Source organism: Chiloscyllium plagiosum, chromosome 21 (assembly GCF_004010195.1).
Source record: "Chiloscyllium plagiosum isolate BGI_BamShark_2017 chromosome 21, ASM401019v2, whole genome shotgun sequence".
Classification (NCBI taxonomy): domain Eukaryota; kingdom Metazoa; phylum Chordata; class Chondrichthyes; order Orectolobiformes; family Hemiscylliidae; genus Chiloscyllium; species Chiloscyllium plagiosum.
This window is the reverse complement of record NC_057730.1, coordinates 15,409,046-15,429,318: the sequence shown is the minus strand read 5'-3', so window position 1 is coordinate 15,429,318 and position 20,273 is coordinate 15,409,046. Positions and strand designations below refer to the sequence as shown.

Sequence of the window (20,273 nt, the reverse complement as noted above, 5' to 3'; positions counted from 1 at the left end):
GTAGACATTGTTACAGAGACTATGAAGAAGACCCAGGTGAAAGCTCTTTCAAGATCCTAATCTGTTCTCCCCTCAGGCCCAAATGACATTACTATTGTGAGTGGTGTATATGGCTGTATTCAGCATTAACTCTTACAGCTGCTAACATAATGTAATCGTGTCTATTTAATACATATCATTTAATACATAACCACTTGGTGCTGTATGGTGGCTCAGTGGTTAGCACAGCTGCCTTACAGCACCAGGGACTTGGATTTGATTCCAACCTTGGGCGACTGTCTGTGTGGAGTTTGCATGTTCTCCCTGCGTCTGTATGGGATTGCTCCCACAGCCTAAAAATGTGCAGATTAGGTGAGTTGGCCATGCTAAATTGTTCAGGGATGTGTAAGTTAGGTGCATTAGTCAGGTGTAAATATAGGATAATGGGGTAGGGGAGTGGCTCTCGGTGGGTTACTCTTTGGAGGGTTGGCATGGACTTGTTGGACTGAAGGGCCTGTTTCCACACTGTAGGGATTCTATGATCTCTGGTATGAATGGGTGCCCCTTATTTTTGAACTATGGCTCCTGCTCCTAGATACTCTCACAATCCTTTCAACATCCAACTGGGATAGTTTGCTCAACCTGTACAGAGATGTTATGACATACCTCTGGAGCAGATTGGACTTTGAACTTGGACCACCTGGCTAAGAGGTAGGGATAGTACAACTGTGACACAAGAGGTCCCAAGTCCCCCCCAAAAAAACTGAAAGAACTGCAGATGCTGGAAAGCAGAAATAAAACCAGACGTTGATGGAAAAGCTCAGCAGGTCTGGCAGCATCTGTGGAGAGAAATCAGTTCACATTTCCTGTTGAGTGACACTTCCTCAGAACTCCACAGGATTTTATGTTGTTCAATTTGATACAATTCAGGGCTCTGGTCTCACCAGGGACAGAACACAGACTGAAAGATTTGAATAACTTGCATCCAACCACTGCAAATGTAAATATCTCAGTGCAGTTCCATCCGGTTTAAATATAAAGCAAATGAAATCTGGAGCAGCTGTCCGAAAGAAAGTGAGAAACTGTTATTTTCTTAAACAAATAAATGCAAATGTATAGTGTTATTTATTCAACATGTGACTGCTGGTTATGCAATTGCCATTGTCCATATGTTGTGCTGGGGGGGGGGGGGGGTTCATTTGAGCAGGTGCCTGATGATTTTTTTTTGGAGGGATTTGAATATATTGTAGGCTATTTAAATCCCGCCCAATGACCAAGCGGAGGGGGTGGATCCATGCCTGGTGAAGTTAGAGCGAGTTGGAAATGATCATCATGTTGGAATCAGGCAGGTTGTAAACTCGAGAGGCAAAAGGCAAAATAAGGAGAAGACAGACAGACAGGCAGAGAGAGATGGGGCTATTAAACTGAGAGCTCTGCACATCCCCCTTTAACGACAAAAAACAAATGGGGAGAAAGAGAGCTGATGGAGTTCCAATCATTGCATGGATGAGACTGGAAAGAATTTGTGTTTTAAGGACTTAACTTTTTTTCAAAAAAAGCAAAAGGAATATAGAAATTTAAATAGAAGCATGCTTCCAAACTTTGGCCCGTTTTCTCTGAGCAGGAAGCCAACCCATGGGATGTTGTAGTTGGAGTGCCTGGTTTCATCTCGGCTTTTCGAAGGCGCCTCTCTTCCTGACCATGATCATAGTGCTCACCTATTTTGTCTACTGTCTGACGGGCTACTGCGAGACCATGCCGAGCCCTATAGCGGGCGCCTCCCCGCAGCAGCAGCACCAGCAGGCGGCTGGGGAACCGGGGCGAGCCCGGAGCGCGGAACATGGACAGCAACAGCCCGCTCTGCCTGCTCCTTCCACCGGCCAGGGGGCAGCAGCAACAGCCGCCGCCAACATCTCGGTCTTCAACAGCTTTGGGACGCAGAAGTTCCCCCAGGCCGTCATCATCGGGGTGAAGAAAGGCGGAACCAGGGCTCTGCTGGAGTTCTTACGGATTCACCCCGATGTCAGGGCGGTGGGCGCCGAGCCGCACTTCTTCGATAGAAACTACGAGAGGGGACTGAACTGGTACAGGTACTGACTCTGACACAGCATCCTCGGGATTCAACAACAAAAAATACCCAGAGCAAACAGCTCGTCCGTACATGCCAGCTCTCTCCTCCTACAGCACAGAGCTACCCAACTCCTTTAGCTACATATTTAACTAACACCTCAATTTAAATAGTCACCGAAATGCAAAATATTCATTCGCGCACCTCATACAATGAAATTGTTCACAGATAACCATGTTAAGGTGCGCATCCTTTCTGTGTTCAGTCGCGTTATTGACAGTTTGATTATGTAGATGTGTGTGATAAAGGAACTTAATACATTTTGTTAGCGGTGTATTCAAATTTGGCTGAATAACCAAAAAGCACTTTCTGCACACTCCGAGACGTGGGTGGTAATCTTAAATACAGGATAAAGTTGGAAAGCAGGCTGTAATTTTGTTTCAACCATTCAATTGCCAGAAATTAGGGATTATAAGTGGGTGAATATTCATTTGAGCTGTTCTGCTTTGTGGACATCGTATTGGGAGCACGCGGCTCTTTCTTTTTACATGTGAAGTTTATTTTTAAACCAACATGCAGTAAAACTTTGCCCCTCCTTTAATTTAAACAAGATCCTTGCATCTACGAGGCTAATCTGCTGCAGCCTTTTGAAAAGCTTTGAAATAGAAAATGCTTATTCTGCCCAGCAGTGGTACTGTAGGGTAGATGGCATTCTGAGGTAGCTTAATGTAAATGATCCAAATCGGTTTGATGGTAAATGGCTTTGCTCTTTTACCCAGTTTAAAATAAGAGAACTGTCTGAGGCTCATCATTGATCGCCTTGAGAGGCACGTCCAGGAATTAGTAATTGGACCAACTTTTAATGTTCAGGGTCAGTGTTACACAGTGTCACATTCTAACTTTAAAGTAAGGACTTTAATAGGTGGCGGAGTGTGAAATTAAAGTTTATCAGGGCGAATACCTTTAATCAAAATCTAATTTGAATTAAGTGGATTAATACAGTTACTGGATTTTTTTTCTATTTAAACACGTTAAATCCATAAAATTCATCTGTGCAGCTTTTTGAAATGTCTACTATTTATTCTGTCCAGCGGCAGGATTGCAGAGTGATGGAACTCTGGGACAGATTTATTCTGTTTCAACCGTTTTGCAAAATGGTTTACTTTAAAAGTGAGAAGGACTCTCTTGCTTAACCAGAATTTGTCCGATTAAACCTTTAATGTTGCACAAAAGACTTCAGCTTGCCTGCAGCATATGTATGCGTGATGGATGAAAGAATTACGATTTGGGGTCACAGAATGGAGGTACCCAGAAAGTCACAATATTGCTATATAATTAAGAGGAAAAAAGGCGCTTGCTTGGTGTGGATAATGTGCTAGGGACATCGAAAGATCCACCAGTAAAAGTCATGAGAATACTATAAGAAAATGGGTGGGGGGCGGAGAGAATGTGTCTGAGCATTGATAACAGCAGCAAAATAACACCAGGTCCTTTTTATTATTCGTAATCAGATCAGTAGCTCACAATGATGCTGGAGCCCTGTCTGTTCCCATTCTGGTTTTATAGTTAACTCTCTGCACCCAAGTTAGCAGCATAGCCATGCACAACTTTAATCCAGCAAGCCTTGTATCTGTAAGACAAAACGTTTCAGGATTAGTTCTGTCTTGAGGCAAGTTTCACAACAAGCTTTGTCGCATTGGAACCGGTGGTATTTTAATTTGGAAGGTATTGTAGCTCTCACTTGGTGTAATTTAAACGTTCAAGAAGTTTCAGGTTTGCAGACCACAGATGGGCATTACCCAGTCTGCAACAGGCAGAGGTGGTTAGGGCATCACAAATATGCAAGTATGACACATCTAATAATGGTATATAAGAAGGACTGCAAGGTCATGATCTTGTTGAGAAGTTCGGTTGGAGTCATGAACTTCAGAAGAATTCAAGTAATTTGTAACCATCGTTCCAGCTCTCCTAAATCCATTAGTTCTTAGTGTATTCATGGGCAGTACCTTTGCTGTTGTGGATATGAATTCTTGTTGGTAGCAGGTGTTAGAGTGCCTACCAGTTGTACAATATGTATTATGGACCGTTGAGCAAACACTGCTAGTTTAGTTGCAACGGGATTCATAGTTGCAGTTGTTGGGAGCTCCTGTGCTTAGTCCATAATTTGGTTATTATTAAAAGGACAACATACTGTCACCTTTACTGTGCATCATGTTATGTTCAAGACAAATGTGTCACAGCAGCTTTTCTGTGTACTATTAATGTTCAGTAGTAAAGTGCAGCATATGGATCATTCAACACTATGGCATTCAGAAAATACATTTTAAAGAATTACAGCTTCTATTTACTTGGTTTGAAATCCTGTCTCCTCATTCAAACTTCTTTTAAAATACTGAAACAAGATGTATTTTACATGACGTTGACGTTACTAATTATTTGAGCTATGATTTCCAATGAAAACCATTTTGGAAAATACAGAAATCTCTTCTCATTATCCACTGTCAAAATGTCAGAACTGCAATCTCCAAAAGATAGAAATAATTAATTGCCTGAAGGGTTAATACAAGCCAAGGTGAATAGGTAGTCTTGTCTAATCACTAGCATTTTGATTTGAAAAGTCTGGATATTATACTTCACAGCCTGACCTCTTCATGTTCCAATAAAATGATTACTTTTGAATTCCTGAGGTACCAATCACTTGCCAAATGTGTTCTAACCAAGTGACATTCCTATTTAATTGCCACAGTACATCTCAATACTCCCATTTTTTCCCTTATTAATTATAAAACTCTGATGGTTTATGGAACTTAGAAATTTGATGTTGAAAGGATTGATCTATTTCTTGATCTTTTTGTTAATAAATTTTTGTGTCAATCCACATGTGTGATTTTTTTCCTACGATCTTTGCCATCTTTGGAATGGAATGTGAGCTTATGGAAGATAGGAATATACTATCGCAGATTCCTGATGTGATGAGAGCTAACAGTTAAAACTGTTTGAATGAGATGAAGCCCAATTCAAAATTGATTGGATCTGCTTTCCTGTTCCCAATTGTTACTGCCTTTTGCTTTTTCATCACAGATGAGAAAGAAAACTAATCTTTCACATTTATGTGATTAAATAAGAAATGATTGCATGGGGAAGGTAGGATCCTGAAAAAAAAAGTAATGAGAGTGATGTTGTGCAAAACTGACCATTTGGTTGATTTGCTCGGAATTTAGGACTGGTTTTAAGAGCATGAGCTTCAAGTGGCTGGTGGCTGTATTAAGAGTCAGCAGCAACAGTCTGTCATTGCTCTTGTGTTATTTTGCAAAAATCCATTTTGAGCTTTCAAATGAATGGTGTTTTATTTTAAAATGTTATGCTGTTGAAAACCTATTCAGGGCACCTCTATTGGAGAGACATTGTTCCCAACATCAAGAAAATGTTTGCCTGGTAGTCTTAAAACAAAAACTGCCTTCAAATATCATTGCCAGTTTCACAAACTCCACTGTCTCTATTTTGACTCAACTTTTACTTAAAATACGATACATTAAATATTCATTGTCTATATGAAAAGGTGTCCTTAGTGAATTTCTTTACTTCATCCACCTTGAATTCTACAGACAGAGAAACCTTGCTGTGAAGCCTGAAGAATTACCAGGTGAATTCTTGGTGTAATTGAATTTATTAAATGAAAGCATCAGCCATGCTTCCGAATTCAGCACGCAGCCGCTGACACAAATGGACCCAAATAGCTTTGGCACCGTGACACTTACAAAAATTACTTCTATGGTGCTTGAAATGTCAATATGTTCTTGCAAGAATTACTGACTTTTCTTATCAATATAGTTTAACACAAATAGCTTTTGTGGCGTTAAATGTAGGCTTTCAGCAATGTGATCTCTTGACACTAGTCAGTAAGGATTAGATATTGATGCTAATCAAATGGATAATGTTTGTTGAAAGACCTTCTCTTTTGTTGTCCAGTTCACAAGGATCTTGCACGTTTGAGACTGTAATGCGTTAACACTTATTTTCTTCGGGTGTTCCCTTGCAATCAGTCCATCCAGTGGGAATTTTATGCATGAATAATTTGAATTTAAGCACCAGGCTATACAACTACATACTGGAGAATAGAAAAAAAAATACAGGCTTCCTCTATGTTATAAATGACTGAGATTGGAACAGTATTTGTAGGAGGCATCGATTCTGAGCTCCAAGTGGGGGTCAGCTACGTGTATAGAGAGGTGGAGCGGAAAAAAATGAGATGTCACAGTGTTGCTGCTATGCACCCCCCTAGTGGCCAGTCAGACAGCAGTGCTGGAAAAGGCCTGGTGTAAGGTGGTCTAGATGTCCTCCCAGTGAGGAAGAATGGTCCCTTTTTAAACTACACATTGGTAGAGCTGCAAATGAAGCAGCCAGGTGCCAACACTGGTATTTGGGGAAGATGGAATCAAACGAGGCAAAGATTCAGGTGGAGATGGTTCTCTTTGTGTGCATTGATCTGTCCTGAGCTAGGCAATTTGAGCAGGGGGAATGTTGAAGTCGCCATCGTCACTCCAGCTATCGTCATACATAATAAAATGAAGGAGTTGTGTTGTTTTCCTGAATGTTGCACGGTGACCCCTGCTGGAAAGTGCACTTGTTGTTACATGGTGTGAACACAAGTTTGAGTGCAGCTCTGATGAGTGCCAGGGTCAGCCTTGGCAGCACTTGCACTGTAGGCTTACGCATGAAGAATTGCTGTTTGACAGAGAGAGAGAGAGAGAGAGAGACAAGACCGACTAACAGCATCTGTGGAACATTAGTGCCAGTATAATTCACTGTGCTCACAGGAAGGAGGGAAAGATGGGAAAACTGCCCTTAAATGTGTACAAACCCAACATCCCTAATTGTCAGAGCTTGACATAATGTGGTAATGTTGAGATTATTTGTAAAAAAAAAAGTGCCATTTATGGTGTGATGAATGGGTAGCAGGATGATCCCAACTGTTGGCATACTGGCACAATAAAAATGACCCCTGAGTGGATATGTTCTGGGTTTGGGTCTGTAAGCTCACAGCCTGGCTTAATGGCCTCAGCGTGGACTTCCAGTCTTGAGGTGATTCCAGAGCGATCTCCCGGCCTAGTGAACCCTGAAGTGAAGCCAGTCATGGTCTGGAGCTAAGGCCCAGTGCAGGCTGGAGCATAGGTGCCAGTGTGGACTGGGTTGGGAGAATGTTGCACTGAACATTTGTTTTCTCCATTTGATAAGTTATTCTGACAGTCTGCAAATGCTGGACTTCTTACTTCCCTATTTTTCTAAAAAAACGTAACTGAAGAAGCTGTGCCTAGGTACCTTGTACCTAAAATGGTGCTGTAAGCGGCAACTTATACGTTTTCCACTGGACTCATTTAACAATGAAGTTAATTCTAATTCCTATGGAGAATTTGAACCAGGCAGATCCCCAATTCTTATTGTAAATTGTCTACTCAGCAAAACCCATAATGTCCTGAGATGCCATGAATTTTACAGCTGATTGAAATACCTACTCATGGTGCTGCATTTATTCCTGTGATTCTTAATCAGTTCAGCTTTAGCTGTATATTGAGGGTCCTTATCCAGTTAAATGTAACAAGAAGTGAAGCTGCTTTGGTCACAATGATATTGACAAGTTAAAAGACACAAGATTTAAGAGTATAAGAAAATACAGGATTTCAGTCATATGACTAATTGGGATTTCTTCCTCTTAATGCTTCATTGGAAGTAGCAAATGTGCATTTTTGTAAAAACTCCTATTAAACATAATAGCTGTAATAGTCAATTTGATACAGTATACAGATAATGTAAAATGACTTATTGATGGATAAAAATGTAATTTGGATTGAACACCATAATTAATATAATGTTGGAGTTTAGTGCTTGAATGAGGTAAATTAAGAGCAGTTGTCCATATTTCCCATCTTCCCTTTTTAAATAAAAATGATAAAGTGGAACGCCCAGCCTCAATGAGGGTAGTTAACGTGTATGTTGAAATGTAAAAATTAAATGGATTTATTTCTTTAATGGCTGTGTCAACTTTACGAGTCTTACAAAAAAAAGATCCATTTTTGCTTTCTCAATATTGTATTTCAGCCAGATGGTATGATATATGAGGCAATTTCTCTTTTTTTTTCAGAGCTTCTGGAAGGCTTATTATAGATTTAAATAGTTGCGATATTGATAGGGCTGATGAGACTCATGATAACTGTGTAGTTATTTCTCTAGGGTTTTGGTATGGATTGAGTACAATGTTCTTTTAGTTCTGAAGCAGAGAGTTAAAGTCGGGCCTGGTGGGATAGCTTATATAGTAGTGGGGCTTCACCTTGTTAACATCACTCATTGCCAAGACGTCCATAGGCTGGGTTATAGAGTCATAGAGTCATACTGCATGGAAATGGACCCTTCGGTCCAACCTGTCCATGCCAACCCTAATCCTAAACTAAACTAGTCCCACCTGCCTGCAATTGGCCCATATCCCACCAAACATTTCTTTTTCATGTACTAATCTAAATATCTTTTTAAATGTTGTGAAAAAACCTGCATCAGCCACTTCCTGTGGAAGTTGATTCCACACACAAACCCCTCTGTATTTTAAAAAAAAATGTCCCCATGTCTTTTTTTAAGTCTTTCTCCTCTCATCTTAAATATGCCCCCTCGTCTCCCACCCTAGAGTAGAGAGCCATTCACCTTATTTATGCCCCTCGTGATTTTATAAACCGCTATAAGGTCACCCAGCCTATCCAGTCTGTCCTATTAAGCCCTCCATTCCCAGCAACATCCGAGTGAATCTCTTCTGAACCCTCTTCAGCTTAATGATATCCTTCCTATAACAGGGTGACCGGAACTGGACACACTACTCCAGAAGAGGCCTCACCCACATCCTGTACAACCTCAGCCACAACAAACATAACGTCCCAACTCCCATACTCAAAGCAATGAAAGTAAGCGTACTAAATGTCTTCTTAACCACCCTATCTATGTAGCCCTCTTTCCGTTATCTGTAGTGCTTTTCAATGCAAGTCACTTTGCAAAGGGGACCGTGATATTTGGAGAGATTTGTAGCCTTTTTTTTGTAGAAATGAAGAGGGACTGATATTTACATAGTCAGTAGTCATGAAAAGCACTATCACAAAGTGAATTCTACTTGATGAAGTGAACTGGGGTAGGAAGCGTGGCAACCAATTTAACACAGGAAGCTCCTCCAAGCAGGAGAATGAGAAACTGTTAAAATGAAGAGAGTGGAAGATGAAACAAATCCAGTGAGACTCATCTTCTACACTTTCTTTCAAATAAAACTTGTTTGTGTAGAGCTCTCTCTCATCCTGAAGGAGAGGTTCTCCCTGGCATTAATTGTAACAGTACAATTGTCAGCAGTACAAATGTGAAATTGATGTGTTTCAGATGGTCTCTTTCCCACAAACACCCACTTTGAGTGATTGAGTGTTTGATGCTGTACACTATTCTTTCAGTGACCCACTCTTTGAGCATCTGTCAGTACCACCTCTAACGGACTGCTGCAAGGTGTGCCTGTGTGTGTATTGTGGATTGAATTAACAAGTGGTCCAGTCTCCTATGAACCCAACCTATGAGGATTTGGAGTTGAGAGTTTGTCACAAGTTTGGCAGACCAATTTGGTACAGTAGACATGACCAAATAATTTGCCAAACTGTTGACAAAATAATTGCAATTGATTAAAATGCCATCAAAATAGCCCAGACAGAAATGCAAAAGAAAACTTTAAATTTATGGAGCTGATTTTACGACCACTAGACACTCCAAGTGCTTGAAGTACATCTCAAAACTAACCACTGTTGTAGAAAATGCAACGATCAGTTTTCACACAAGTATAGCAATGTAATAACGACAAGATAATTTGGTTTTATTTAATGGTGTTGGTTGAGGAAATAATATTTGAACAGGACACTGGAACAAAACGTATTCAGCTATCTTTGTTTATTTCTCTCTTTTCGCATACCGACAATCTGTAACACTGGACTTTTTATTTCTTGATGTTCCTAAATTTGTTTTCCTAAGAATTTCTACTTAATAATCTGTACCTAGATACCTTGTACCTAAGATGGCGCCAGACTTGGTGACTTGTAAACTTGTGTACGTGTGACAATAAAACTAATTCAATTCAACTCCATTCAATTCAGTCTTCAAAATAATGCCGTGGAATATTTTAAATTCACCTGCAAGAGTAGACAGGGCTTTGATTTAACATCTTAGTGAAAGCAAGAACCTCCCAACAGTGCAGCATTCCCTCGCTACACTACGGGACTGTCACTGTATTCAAGTCTCTCAGTGATCTGGTTGGAGATGAGAGAATCATCAACTGAGCTGTAGCTGATGCACCCATTGTCCTTTGGCCAAGTTGTCTGATTTTCAAACTTTTGTCATGGAGTCTTTCTTCCCTAGAAGAAGAGACATAGTTTTCCAAATTTTCATGGAAAACCTCTTGGCTAAATTTCAATTATTACTTTTTGCTTTCATGCTCTTAGAGTCATAGAGATGTACAGCACGGAAACAGACCCTTCGGTCCAACCCGTCCATGCCGACCAGATATCCCAACCCAATCTAGTCCCACCTGCCAGCACCCGGCCCATATCCCTCCAAACCCTTCCTATTCATATACCCATCTAAATGCCTCTTAAATGTTGCAATTGTATCAGCCACCACCACATCCTCTGGCAGCTCATTCCATACACGCACCACCCTCTGCGTGAAAAAGTTGCCCCTTAGGTCCCTTTTATATCTTTCCCTGCCCATCCTAAACCTATGCCCTCTAGTTCTGGATTCCCCGACCCCAGGGAAAATACTTTGTCTATTTATCCTAACCATGCCCCTCATAATTTTGTAATCCCCCATACGGTCACCCCTCAGCCCGCAATGCTCCAGAGAAAACAGCCCCAGCCTGTACAGCCACTCCCCATAGCCCAAATCCTCCAACCCTGGCAACATCCTTGTAAATCTTTTCTGAATATCTACCTGCGACTCCACTTTCAGGAAGCTATGAACCTGCACTCCAAGGTCTCTTTGTTCAGCAACACTCTGGGACCTTACCATTAAGTGTATAAGTCCTGCTAAGATTTGCTTTCCCAAAATGCAGCACCTCGCATTTATCTGAATTAAACTCCATCTGCCACTTCTCAGCCCATTGGCCCATCTGGTCAAGATCCTGCTGTAATCTGAGGTAACCCTCTTCACTGTCCACTACACCTCCAATTTTAGTGTCATCTGCAAACTTACTAACTTTACCTCTTATGCTCAATCCAAATCATTTATGTAAATGACAAAAAGTAGAGGACCCAGCACCAATCCTTGTGGCACTCCGCTGGTCACAGGTCTCCAGTCTGAAAAACAACCCTCCACCATCACCTTTGAGCCAGTTCTGTATCCAAATGTCTAGTTCTCCCTATATTCCGTGAGGTCTAACCTTACTAACCAGTGTCCCATGGGGAACCTTGTCAAATGCCTTACTTAAGTCCATATAGATCACATCTACCGCTCTGCCCTCATCAATCCTCTTTGTTACTTCTTCAAAAAACTCAATCAAGTTTGTGAGATATGATTGAGTACCTTGCTTCACAGCCGCATTAAGATTTTGAACAATAGCTGACTGGTTGATCATGGGACTCAACGCATGGAAGGCTGTTTCATTTTCTTTAGACATCTTACACGAATAGACGTTTGAGAAGGAGAAAATGAGAGAGTGTTCAGCTGTGGCAATCCTGGTTGATATCTTCGGTCTACCTCTTCCCTGGGCCAAATGCAGCACATATTGACATCCAAATTGTCCCTCTCTTTGGTGTAACCTCCCCAACAATCCTGAAACAGTTTCTTCTGTAATTATAGATTCTTGCACATCATTGACTACTTTTTTTGAGAATCATAGAATCCTTACACTATGGGAACAGGCCATTCAACTCATGAAATCTACACTGACCCATCTCCAATATCTAATCCCTGGAATCCTGCATTTCCTATGGTCAACCCAGCCAGCCTGCACATCCCTGGACACTTTTTGCCCCACCCTTGGTGATTCTGTCTTCAGTTGTAGGGCCCTGAGCTCTGGGATGTCTTCCAACTCCATGTGCTCCTGTGAGATGCTCCTTAACCCACCTCTTTGACCAAGGTTTTGATCCGCTGTACCAGTGTCTGCCCCTTTGGATTAGTCCATGTTTGCGTTTGCTAACCGTCCCATGAGAAGATTTACTGCTTTAAATGCACAAGTTGTGTTTAGGGCCGTTCAAAGTTATTGCTCTCTTGAATTTTTGTGGTCTTGGAATCACAGACTCCTACAGTACCGAAGAGGCTATATTGAGTCCACGTTGATTAAAGCTGGTCAAAATCTACAAGAGTCCTACTTTCCAGCTCTTGGCTCATAGCCTTGGATGTTGTGACCTTTTCCAAGTGCTCTTCTAAATGCCCTTTAAAGGTTGTGAGGTTTCCTGTTTCAACTACCCTCCCAGGCAGTGCATTCCAGATTCCCCCCACCTTCTGGTAAAAAAATGTTTTCCTTCCAGTCTCCTCTAAATCAGGAGCCTTTCACTTTAAAATTACACCCTCTTGTTACTGGCTCTTCAACCAAGGGGCAAAGCAGCTTCCTATCCATTGCCCTCACAATCTTATGCAGCCCCCTCAGCGTTCTCTGCTTGAAATAAAACAACCCAAGCTTATACAGTGTCTCTTTGCCACTAAAATGCTTCTTCCCTGGCAAGGTCCTGGCACATCTCCTCTTCATCCTTTCCAGCACAATCACATCCTTCCTATAGTGTGGTGACCAGAGCTGCACACAGCACTCCAGCTGTGGCCATACTAACAGCTTCAACATTGCCTCCCTGCTCTTATACTCTATGCCTCAACGGATAAAGGAAAGTGATCTGTTATCTGTCTTAACTCCACTGCTAACCAGTTCTGCTGGATTCAGGGATTTGTGAAGATGCACCTCAACAGCCCTCTCTTCCTCTGTGCTTCCTAGCAACCTGTCATTCATTTGAGTACACGCTTATCCTGTTACTTCATCCTATTAACAAATACGTTGTGTAAGGGCTTTAGGAGCCTGGACCAATTGTGCTGTGATGTAATGGAGCTACTCCTCCCTGGATATAAATAGCACAGTGTGGGTGGAGTTGGTTAGAACAGAAAGGGCATGAGAGGGATTGCATAGTGAGTTGGTCAGAGCGAATGTGAGAGATGGAAACACATGCTAAGAATCACAATTAGTAAAAGACAGTAAGGCTAATTGAATAGATTATCAGTGTTTACAATGGAGAGATTAGAACCAGATATAGCTGGAATTATTGTATGGCAATAATTGGTGTGGAGATGCCGTAAATAGAACTACTACAGAGCCAAGCCTAAAGACAGTGCTTGATGTGGCCTTCTGAGTGGAACACAAACTCAAGAGTTGGTACCATGAAAGAAAATCTTTTTTTGGCAAGAAATATTTAATCACATTTCAAGAGTGGGTCTTCAGTGGAAATATCTGCAAGACTGGGCTGCTCAGTCCTGTGTCTGTCGCAGTCACTGCTGGAGTTTTTCCACTTACACACTTCTGTGGCCACAGTTGACGTCCGTTTTAAATCAAGTTCTTTTGTGAGGTTGTGATGGGCGATGTGCAATCCCATTCAGTTGGCAGGCTTTATTTTGGAAAAATGTGAATGTGAATTACGTCATGGAGTGAGGCTTTTCTCTCCCTAAATATCATGTGCCTCTTGACATTTCCCTAGCAGAACAGAGTTACGTGTCACCAGCATAGACATGAAATAGACATCTGCCCAGCACATGGGTCTTAAGCAAAATGTGAATTGAACATAGAGTCCTACTTCTATTTAGATAATTGAGGGGGAGGTGGGAAATGGGAAATTTCCATCTTCTCTGTCTACAATGGCCAATAATTCAGGTCCCGTAATTTAGAGGGTGGAATCTAACTTATTACACTATTTTAACCTCGGGGCCCTGAGTTTAAATGAAGACCAGGTTAGTCGGATATAAATCTTCCTTATTTTCCAGCTGCAGTCTTTTATTAAATGGCTTTGGTTGATCTCTAGCCAATTCCAACCAGGCAGTGATCCACAGCCAAAGAAAGAACCCTCATAGTTTAGTGCAGGACTGAGTTGACTATTAGGTATGAGCAGTCCCACAGGTACCTGGTTAATGTGTTAAATTGAAATGTTGTGGACCACTGGTTGAGGGTGGAGAGGGGAAGGCTAATGTGCAGTTTTGCTTTCATATGAACTGCACCATGCACCTAACTTCGCAGACAGTGAAGGATGTGCTGCTATATAACAGACTGTCGCCTTGGTTACTGTAGTCTGTAGGGGTATCTCACTTGCAGAGTAAATAAGGAGAAATTGTTGTCAATGGTAGAAAGGTTGGTAACCAGAGGATACAAATTTTAAGGTGATTAACCAACAACAGTGTGAAACATTTTTAAAAAAAGGTTGGACTTGTGATCTGGAATATACCGCTTGAGAGCGTGATGGAAGCAGATCCAATTATAACTTTTGAGAAAGAATTGAGTATACCCAAAGTGAATACAGCAGGGACAGTGGAAATCATTGGAGAGCTCGATCAAAGGGCCAGCACAGACACGATTGGCTGAGTGGTCTCTTTTGTCTGCAGATTGTGAAATTTGTGATAGTTTTTAAAAGGGGGGTGCAAAGCAAAGTTATGAGAGTCATGAGTATTAGGGTGAACATATTGCGGGTTTCTGCCTTATTCCTGCTTCCAATAACAAGCAATGACACATGAACGCACATTTGGAGTAACTGATGGGCCATTTGACCCTTGAGCCAGTTCTACCTTTCGTGGCTGATGGGATTGTGGCCTCAACTCCAGTGTCCCATCTACCCCCAAAGGCCTTAGATTCTTGACCAACAAGGACATTGATCTCCATCTGCACTAAAAATATTCAATGACTTTTTCTACAGTACTCTCCCTGGGGAAGAGCGTTCTACAGTCTCGTGAGAGAATTTCATGTCCCCCTAGTTCCAGTCTCTCCCACAAGATATCTACTTCGATCCTGCCAAAATCCCTCCATGTCTTTGTGATTTAACAAGGTCACTTCACATTCTTTCTAACTCCAATGGATACAGGTCCAACCTTTCATAGAATCCCTACACTATGGAAACGAGTTCACACCGCCCCAATGAACAGCATCCCATCCACCCCATTCCTGTAACCCCGCATTTCCCATGGCTAACCCACCTCGCCCGCACATCCCTGGACACTCTGGGCATTTTAGCACAACCAATCTACTTAACCTGCAAATCGTTGGACTGTGGGAAGAAACTGGAGCACCTGGAGAAAACACACGCACATGCAGGGAGAATGCACAAGCTCCACACAGTACCCGAAGGTGGAACCAGACCCAGGTCCCTGGCACTGTGAGGCAGAAGTGCTAACCACCCAGCCACCTTGCAACCTATAGGGTACCTCACTTGTAGAGTAAATAAGGAGAAATTGTTGCCAGTGGTTGAAAGGTGGTAACCAGAGGATACAAATTTTAAGATGATTAACCAACAGCAGCGTGAAACATTTTTTAAAAAAAGTTGGACTTGTGATCTGGAATATACTGCTTGAGAGCATGATGGAAACAGACCCAATTGTAACTTTAAGAAGGAATTGAGTATACCCAAAGCAAAGGTAAAACCTTCAAACAAACCTTCTCTGTGCTAAGTAATCAGTATTGGGGGGTGGAGTTTGGAGCAGTTGGGAGTCGGATGTGACGTTAAATGTAAAGTTGGGTCATTAGCTAGAGAATAAAAATGATAAGTGGAAGTTGGGTGCAGAAGAGATGGGGAGAAGTGAAAATGATGCTGAGAGACATTCAATGAAAGCTGCATAATGAAAACGTGGGACTTATTTTCCAAACTGGCAAGAAGTAGAGTGAAAAAAAAACAGAACGTGTTAATTCTAGAAGCTGGGAAGAGAAAAAGAAAGAAGGTACAGAGAGCAGCATGATAGAAAAGCACAGGTAACACAATCTAAGCTTTAAATGAGAACAGGTAACCGTGTACAAAGAAAACAGCACAGGGACTGGAGATTGTGTGGGGATGGGAGTGCAAGTACACCAGACAAAAGTACAGCATTTAACGAGGCAAAATTATTATTTGCATTTTGTTCAATGGGTCATGTGCCCTCACTGTCTTTAATTAATTAATTGCATGTCAGCTCACAGAGTGAGAGGGGAACTGTGCAGTTCGCAGATATATTAAATCGGCTCAAGTTGATAAATCAATTGATGCCCCCTGGCAAGACCATTTATTTATTTAATATTATGCGTGACTGGGTTGATTGGACTCAATTGATTAATTATTTTCACATGGTTGGGACCTTGGTTAATTCTATATTTGCAGAGTAGAAGATTCTCAGAGTGGGGGGACCCAGGCAAACAGCCCATAAATTAAACCTCCCAAGGCAGATGAATCAGCTAATGCCTGCAGCATAGCCATTCATTTGTTTAACACTCAAAGTGGGAGTGCTGGACAAGTCCACGGCTGTATTTATTTTCACATTGGGTATAATTCCCATTGTTTTTGCTCGAGGGAATCAGTTGGATCTGGGATTATGAAAATCCATTGAACAAAATGAGCATCTGAAAATTACCTAATGTGTTTGAAAACTGTAGTTAAAGGGGGAGCTGGAATAATTAATCAGGATTGATGGCATTTAGAAAGGTGAGCGAGGGAGTCACGTGTTTTATGTATCCAAGCAAAAGAACAATGCCATTTTCTAGTTTGAGATATAGCTAGAAATATTGGGTTACAACTCAAAGTGATGAAATGCAATTTTCTATTCGGGTCAACGACTCAAGTAGGATAAGGATGCGATAAAGGTAATGATACAGGAAAGTAGTATTGCACTTGTAGGAAGACCTTCAGGCCTATGTTTCCCAACTAGCCCTCCACTTGTTGTATTCCTGCTTCCTTTAAAAGGTTATTGTCTGCATTAAAATCTGAAACGTTGGCTCTTGCTAACAATTGAAATATGTCAGTGTCGAGAGTGTGGTGCTGGAAAAGCACAGCCGGTCAGGCAGCATCCGAGGAGCAGGAGAGTCGACGTTTCATCAGGAATGTGTCCCATTCCTGATGAAAGGCTTATGCCTGAAACGTCGACTCTCCTGTTCCTCGGATGCTGCCTGACCTGCTGTGCTTTTCCAGCTACACACTCTGGTTTCCAGCATTTGCAATCCTCACTTTCTCCTCATTGAAATATGCCAACTGACTAAATAAGATAAACAGCATTTAAGGCTTCTTTAGGTGGTTTGCTGAAACATTATAAAATGTTACATTGCCCTCTCTGGCAGTTTTAAACCGCACTCTGCTGTGTGACAGGATGGGGTAGCATGGAGGGGAAGACATTTGATTATTGAGGTTCAAAGGTTGGACTGGACATTGCATGTCAGGGTTACTTTACCAGCAGAAATAAATCCCACCCCATCCCCCAGGATGTAACTATCCAGTTGGGACAATCCAGCCACTGATTCTCTCTATCTTAGAGAAAATCCTGACCTTCGAGGCAGAAACCTGCCCTCTTTCTTGTTTTTGTGACTGACACTAGAGCCAACTGAGTGGGGGATGGACCTGACACTGAGTACCTTGGGCCATCCACAAATTAAAGTATTCACAGGCTTGTTGTCTAACAATGGCAACAAACTTTGCTGCTTCAATTTTATGGCTGAATTTATAAGTTGGAAACTTCAGTATCCAGTGTCTGTAGATTTTTATGGAGAGTATAAATGTCTCAAACCCAGAATTAAGACATTTATAATGCATGGTTTGGCAAGATGGTGTCACATAGCAATCGATCCAACATTACAGAGGCACATCTCTGCCAAGTCACTGATTTAGAATCTCTACAATGTGGGAGCAGGACAATCAGCCCACACTGACCATTCAAAAAGCATTCCACCTACCCCATTTCCCATGGCAAACACACCTAGCCCATACATCCCTGGACACGACAGCAATTTAGATCAGATTAGATTCCCTACAGCATGGAAACAGGCCCTTCGGCCCAACCAGTCCACACTGACCCTCCGAAGAGTGACCCAACCAGACCTGTTTCCCTCTGACTAATGCACCTAATATATGGGGGGTTTCGCTGGCCAATCCAACTGACTTGCATATCTTTGGACTGTGGAACGAAACCCACGCAGACGCAGGGAGAACATGCAAACTCTACACAGACAGTCACCTGAGGCTGGAATTGAGCCCAGGTCCCTGGCGCTGTGAGGCAGTAGTGCTAACCACTGAGCCACCATCCTATCCCACTAGTAATGTGCCCTCTGGGAGGAAACACATGTCTCTCTTTACTGTGGAATTGCAGAAAGTGTGGGAGGGGAAAGCCAAGCTGCAGTTAAGATTGAGGACACTGCGTCCTTTTGTTTGACCACAAATTGTGAGTTTGCCTCAATTTTCATTGCAAACCATTTGCTTTGAACCTTCAACTAGCCAGAGTGATATATTTTACTATCTGGACATTTGGAGTCTTGAGGAATGTCCCTGAAATAGTTGGAAATTATTACTTAGCAGGGCCAGTGATTCCGAGACTGTGCAATCTCCTATCAAAAACTTGAGAACGAAACAGAAATTACTCACGAAACTCAGCAGGTCTGGCAGCATCTGTGGAGAGAGAAACAGAGTTAATGTTTCAGGTCCAATGTGATTCTCCTTCAGAACCATATAACTTGAATTTTGGGAGCAAGTGGTTACTTTAAAGTTGTTTGTCAAAGTTACACCTTTGACCACACGACTTTATGTTCTATAAGTAGAGTGCTAATTTGTAAAATGGTGAAACTTGAAATGGCAACTGTGCAAATTGATTAGAAACTTGCCCTCCTGGTTTTTAAAGATATTTAACCATTCTAGTTAGTTGGCTGCCTTGCTCAAACATTGGGTTTGATATCAGAAACATTAAGGCAGATTGATGACTAGTTTAAAGCATCCTTATAATAAATGATGGTAATATGAAATATTCTTGTGATCAGTTGAGATGAATAGTCATGTGTGTGTGTGTGTACCATTGAATTATAGAACTGTGTAGTGTGGAAGGAGGCTATTCAGCACATTGTATTCTGTAGACATTTCATCATTGTGGAGTCCTTAAGGACATGTATCAATGAACTTTTAATTACAACATGTATTTTTAAAGAGGATAGACAGACACGAGATGTCTGTGGATGTAAAATTAGTGACTGGCAAAGCTTTGAGAGGAAGCATGGAATATTATACCTTTTGAAAAGGTGCCGAGGGAATTTTGAACAACAGCCCTTCAAAAGCAGAGATGCAATTCTTAAAACCTGGGCTGTGATCTCACGTAGCTACAGAGATGATGAAAGTTGACAATGCCTTCCAGCAGGAACGCATTACATGGGATTGTATTCTAAGCTTCAGATGTGTTTCTGCTTTACCCTACTGGGAATATGTGTAAAATTGGGTTAAAAACCATTTGGTTTTGTGAGCAATAACGGGCTGATGTACTGATTTGGACTAATATCATGTGAAAGTCCCAGCTTAAGGACAATCCCTACGCTGCAGGTAAGGATACATTTTTTAAATACTGGAGGCCATGCAAGCCAGTGAAGTCATAATTAAAAATGAACAGAACAGAATCCTGTTGACTAGCTCTCCCTGCCAGGAATCTCAATCAACTGCTGCACTACCAATATCTATTACTGGGATCATCCAACTGCAAGATTGCAACACCCCACCATCTACTCTTCACACAACTTGGAGACTGATTTGTATGATTTTTTTAAAACAATAATCATGTAATCTTTACAGTGTGGCAACAGAAAATTCTGAAAAGCACACCACCTTGACCCATCCCCTCTACCCTATGCCTATAACCTTGCATTTACCATGGCTAAGCCACCTAGCCTGCACATTCCTGGACACTGTGGGCAATTTATCACTGCCAATCCTCCTAACCTGTACATCTTTGGACTTCTGGGAGGAAACCGGAGCACCTGGACATGGGGAGAATATGCAGACTCCACACAGACAGTTGCTTGAGGGCAGAATTGAACCCAGGTCCCTGGTGCTGTGAGGCAGCAGTACTAACCACTGAGCCACCGTAAAAAGTTGTCTTTTGACTTAATTCACATTTCCAAGTCATAGAGATGTACAGCATGGAAACAGACCCTTCAGTCCAACCCGTCCATGCCGACCAGATATCCCAACCCAATCCAGTCCTACCTGCCAGCACCCGGCCC

The 20,273-nt window shown here is 41.8% G+C and overlaps 1 protein-coding gene across 1 annotated transcript in view; it reads left to right on the top strand.

Annotated features, from left to right (window-relative positions):
• Positions 1-1,248: 1,248 nt before the first annotated feature.
• LOC122560561 (heparan sulfate glucosamine 3-O-sulfotransferase 3A1-like) overlaps positions 1,249-20,273 on the top strand; it is a 189,737-nt gene continuing 170,712 nt past the window's right edge. The window contains exon 1 of the mRNA XM_043711314.1: positions 1,249-2,069. Coding sequence (XP_043567249.1) covers positions 1,615-2,069 — 455 coding nt within the window. The 5' untranslated portion in view covers positions 1,249-1,614. The remainder of the gene's footprint in view (positions 2,070-20,273) is intronic.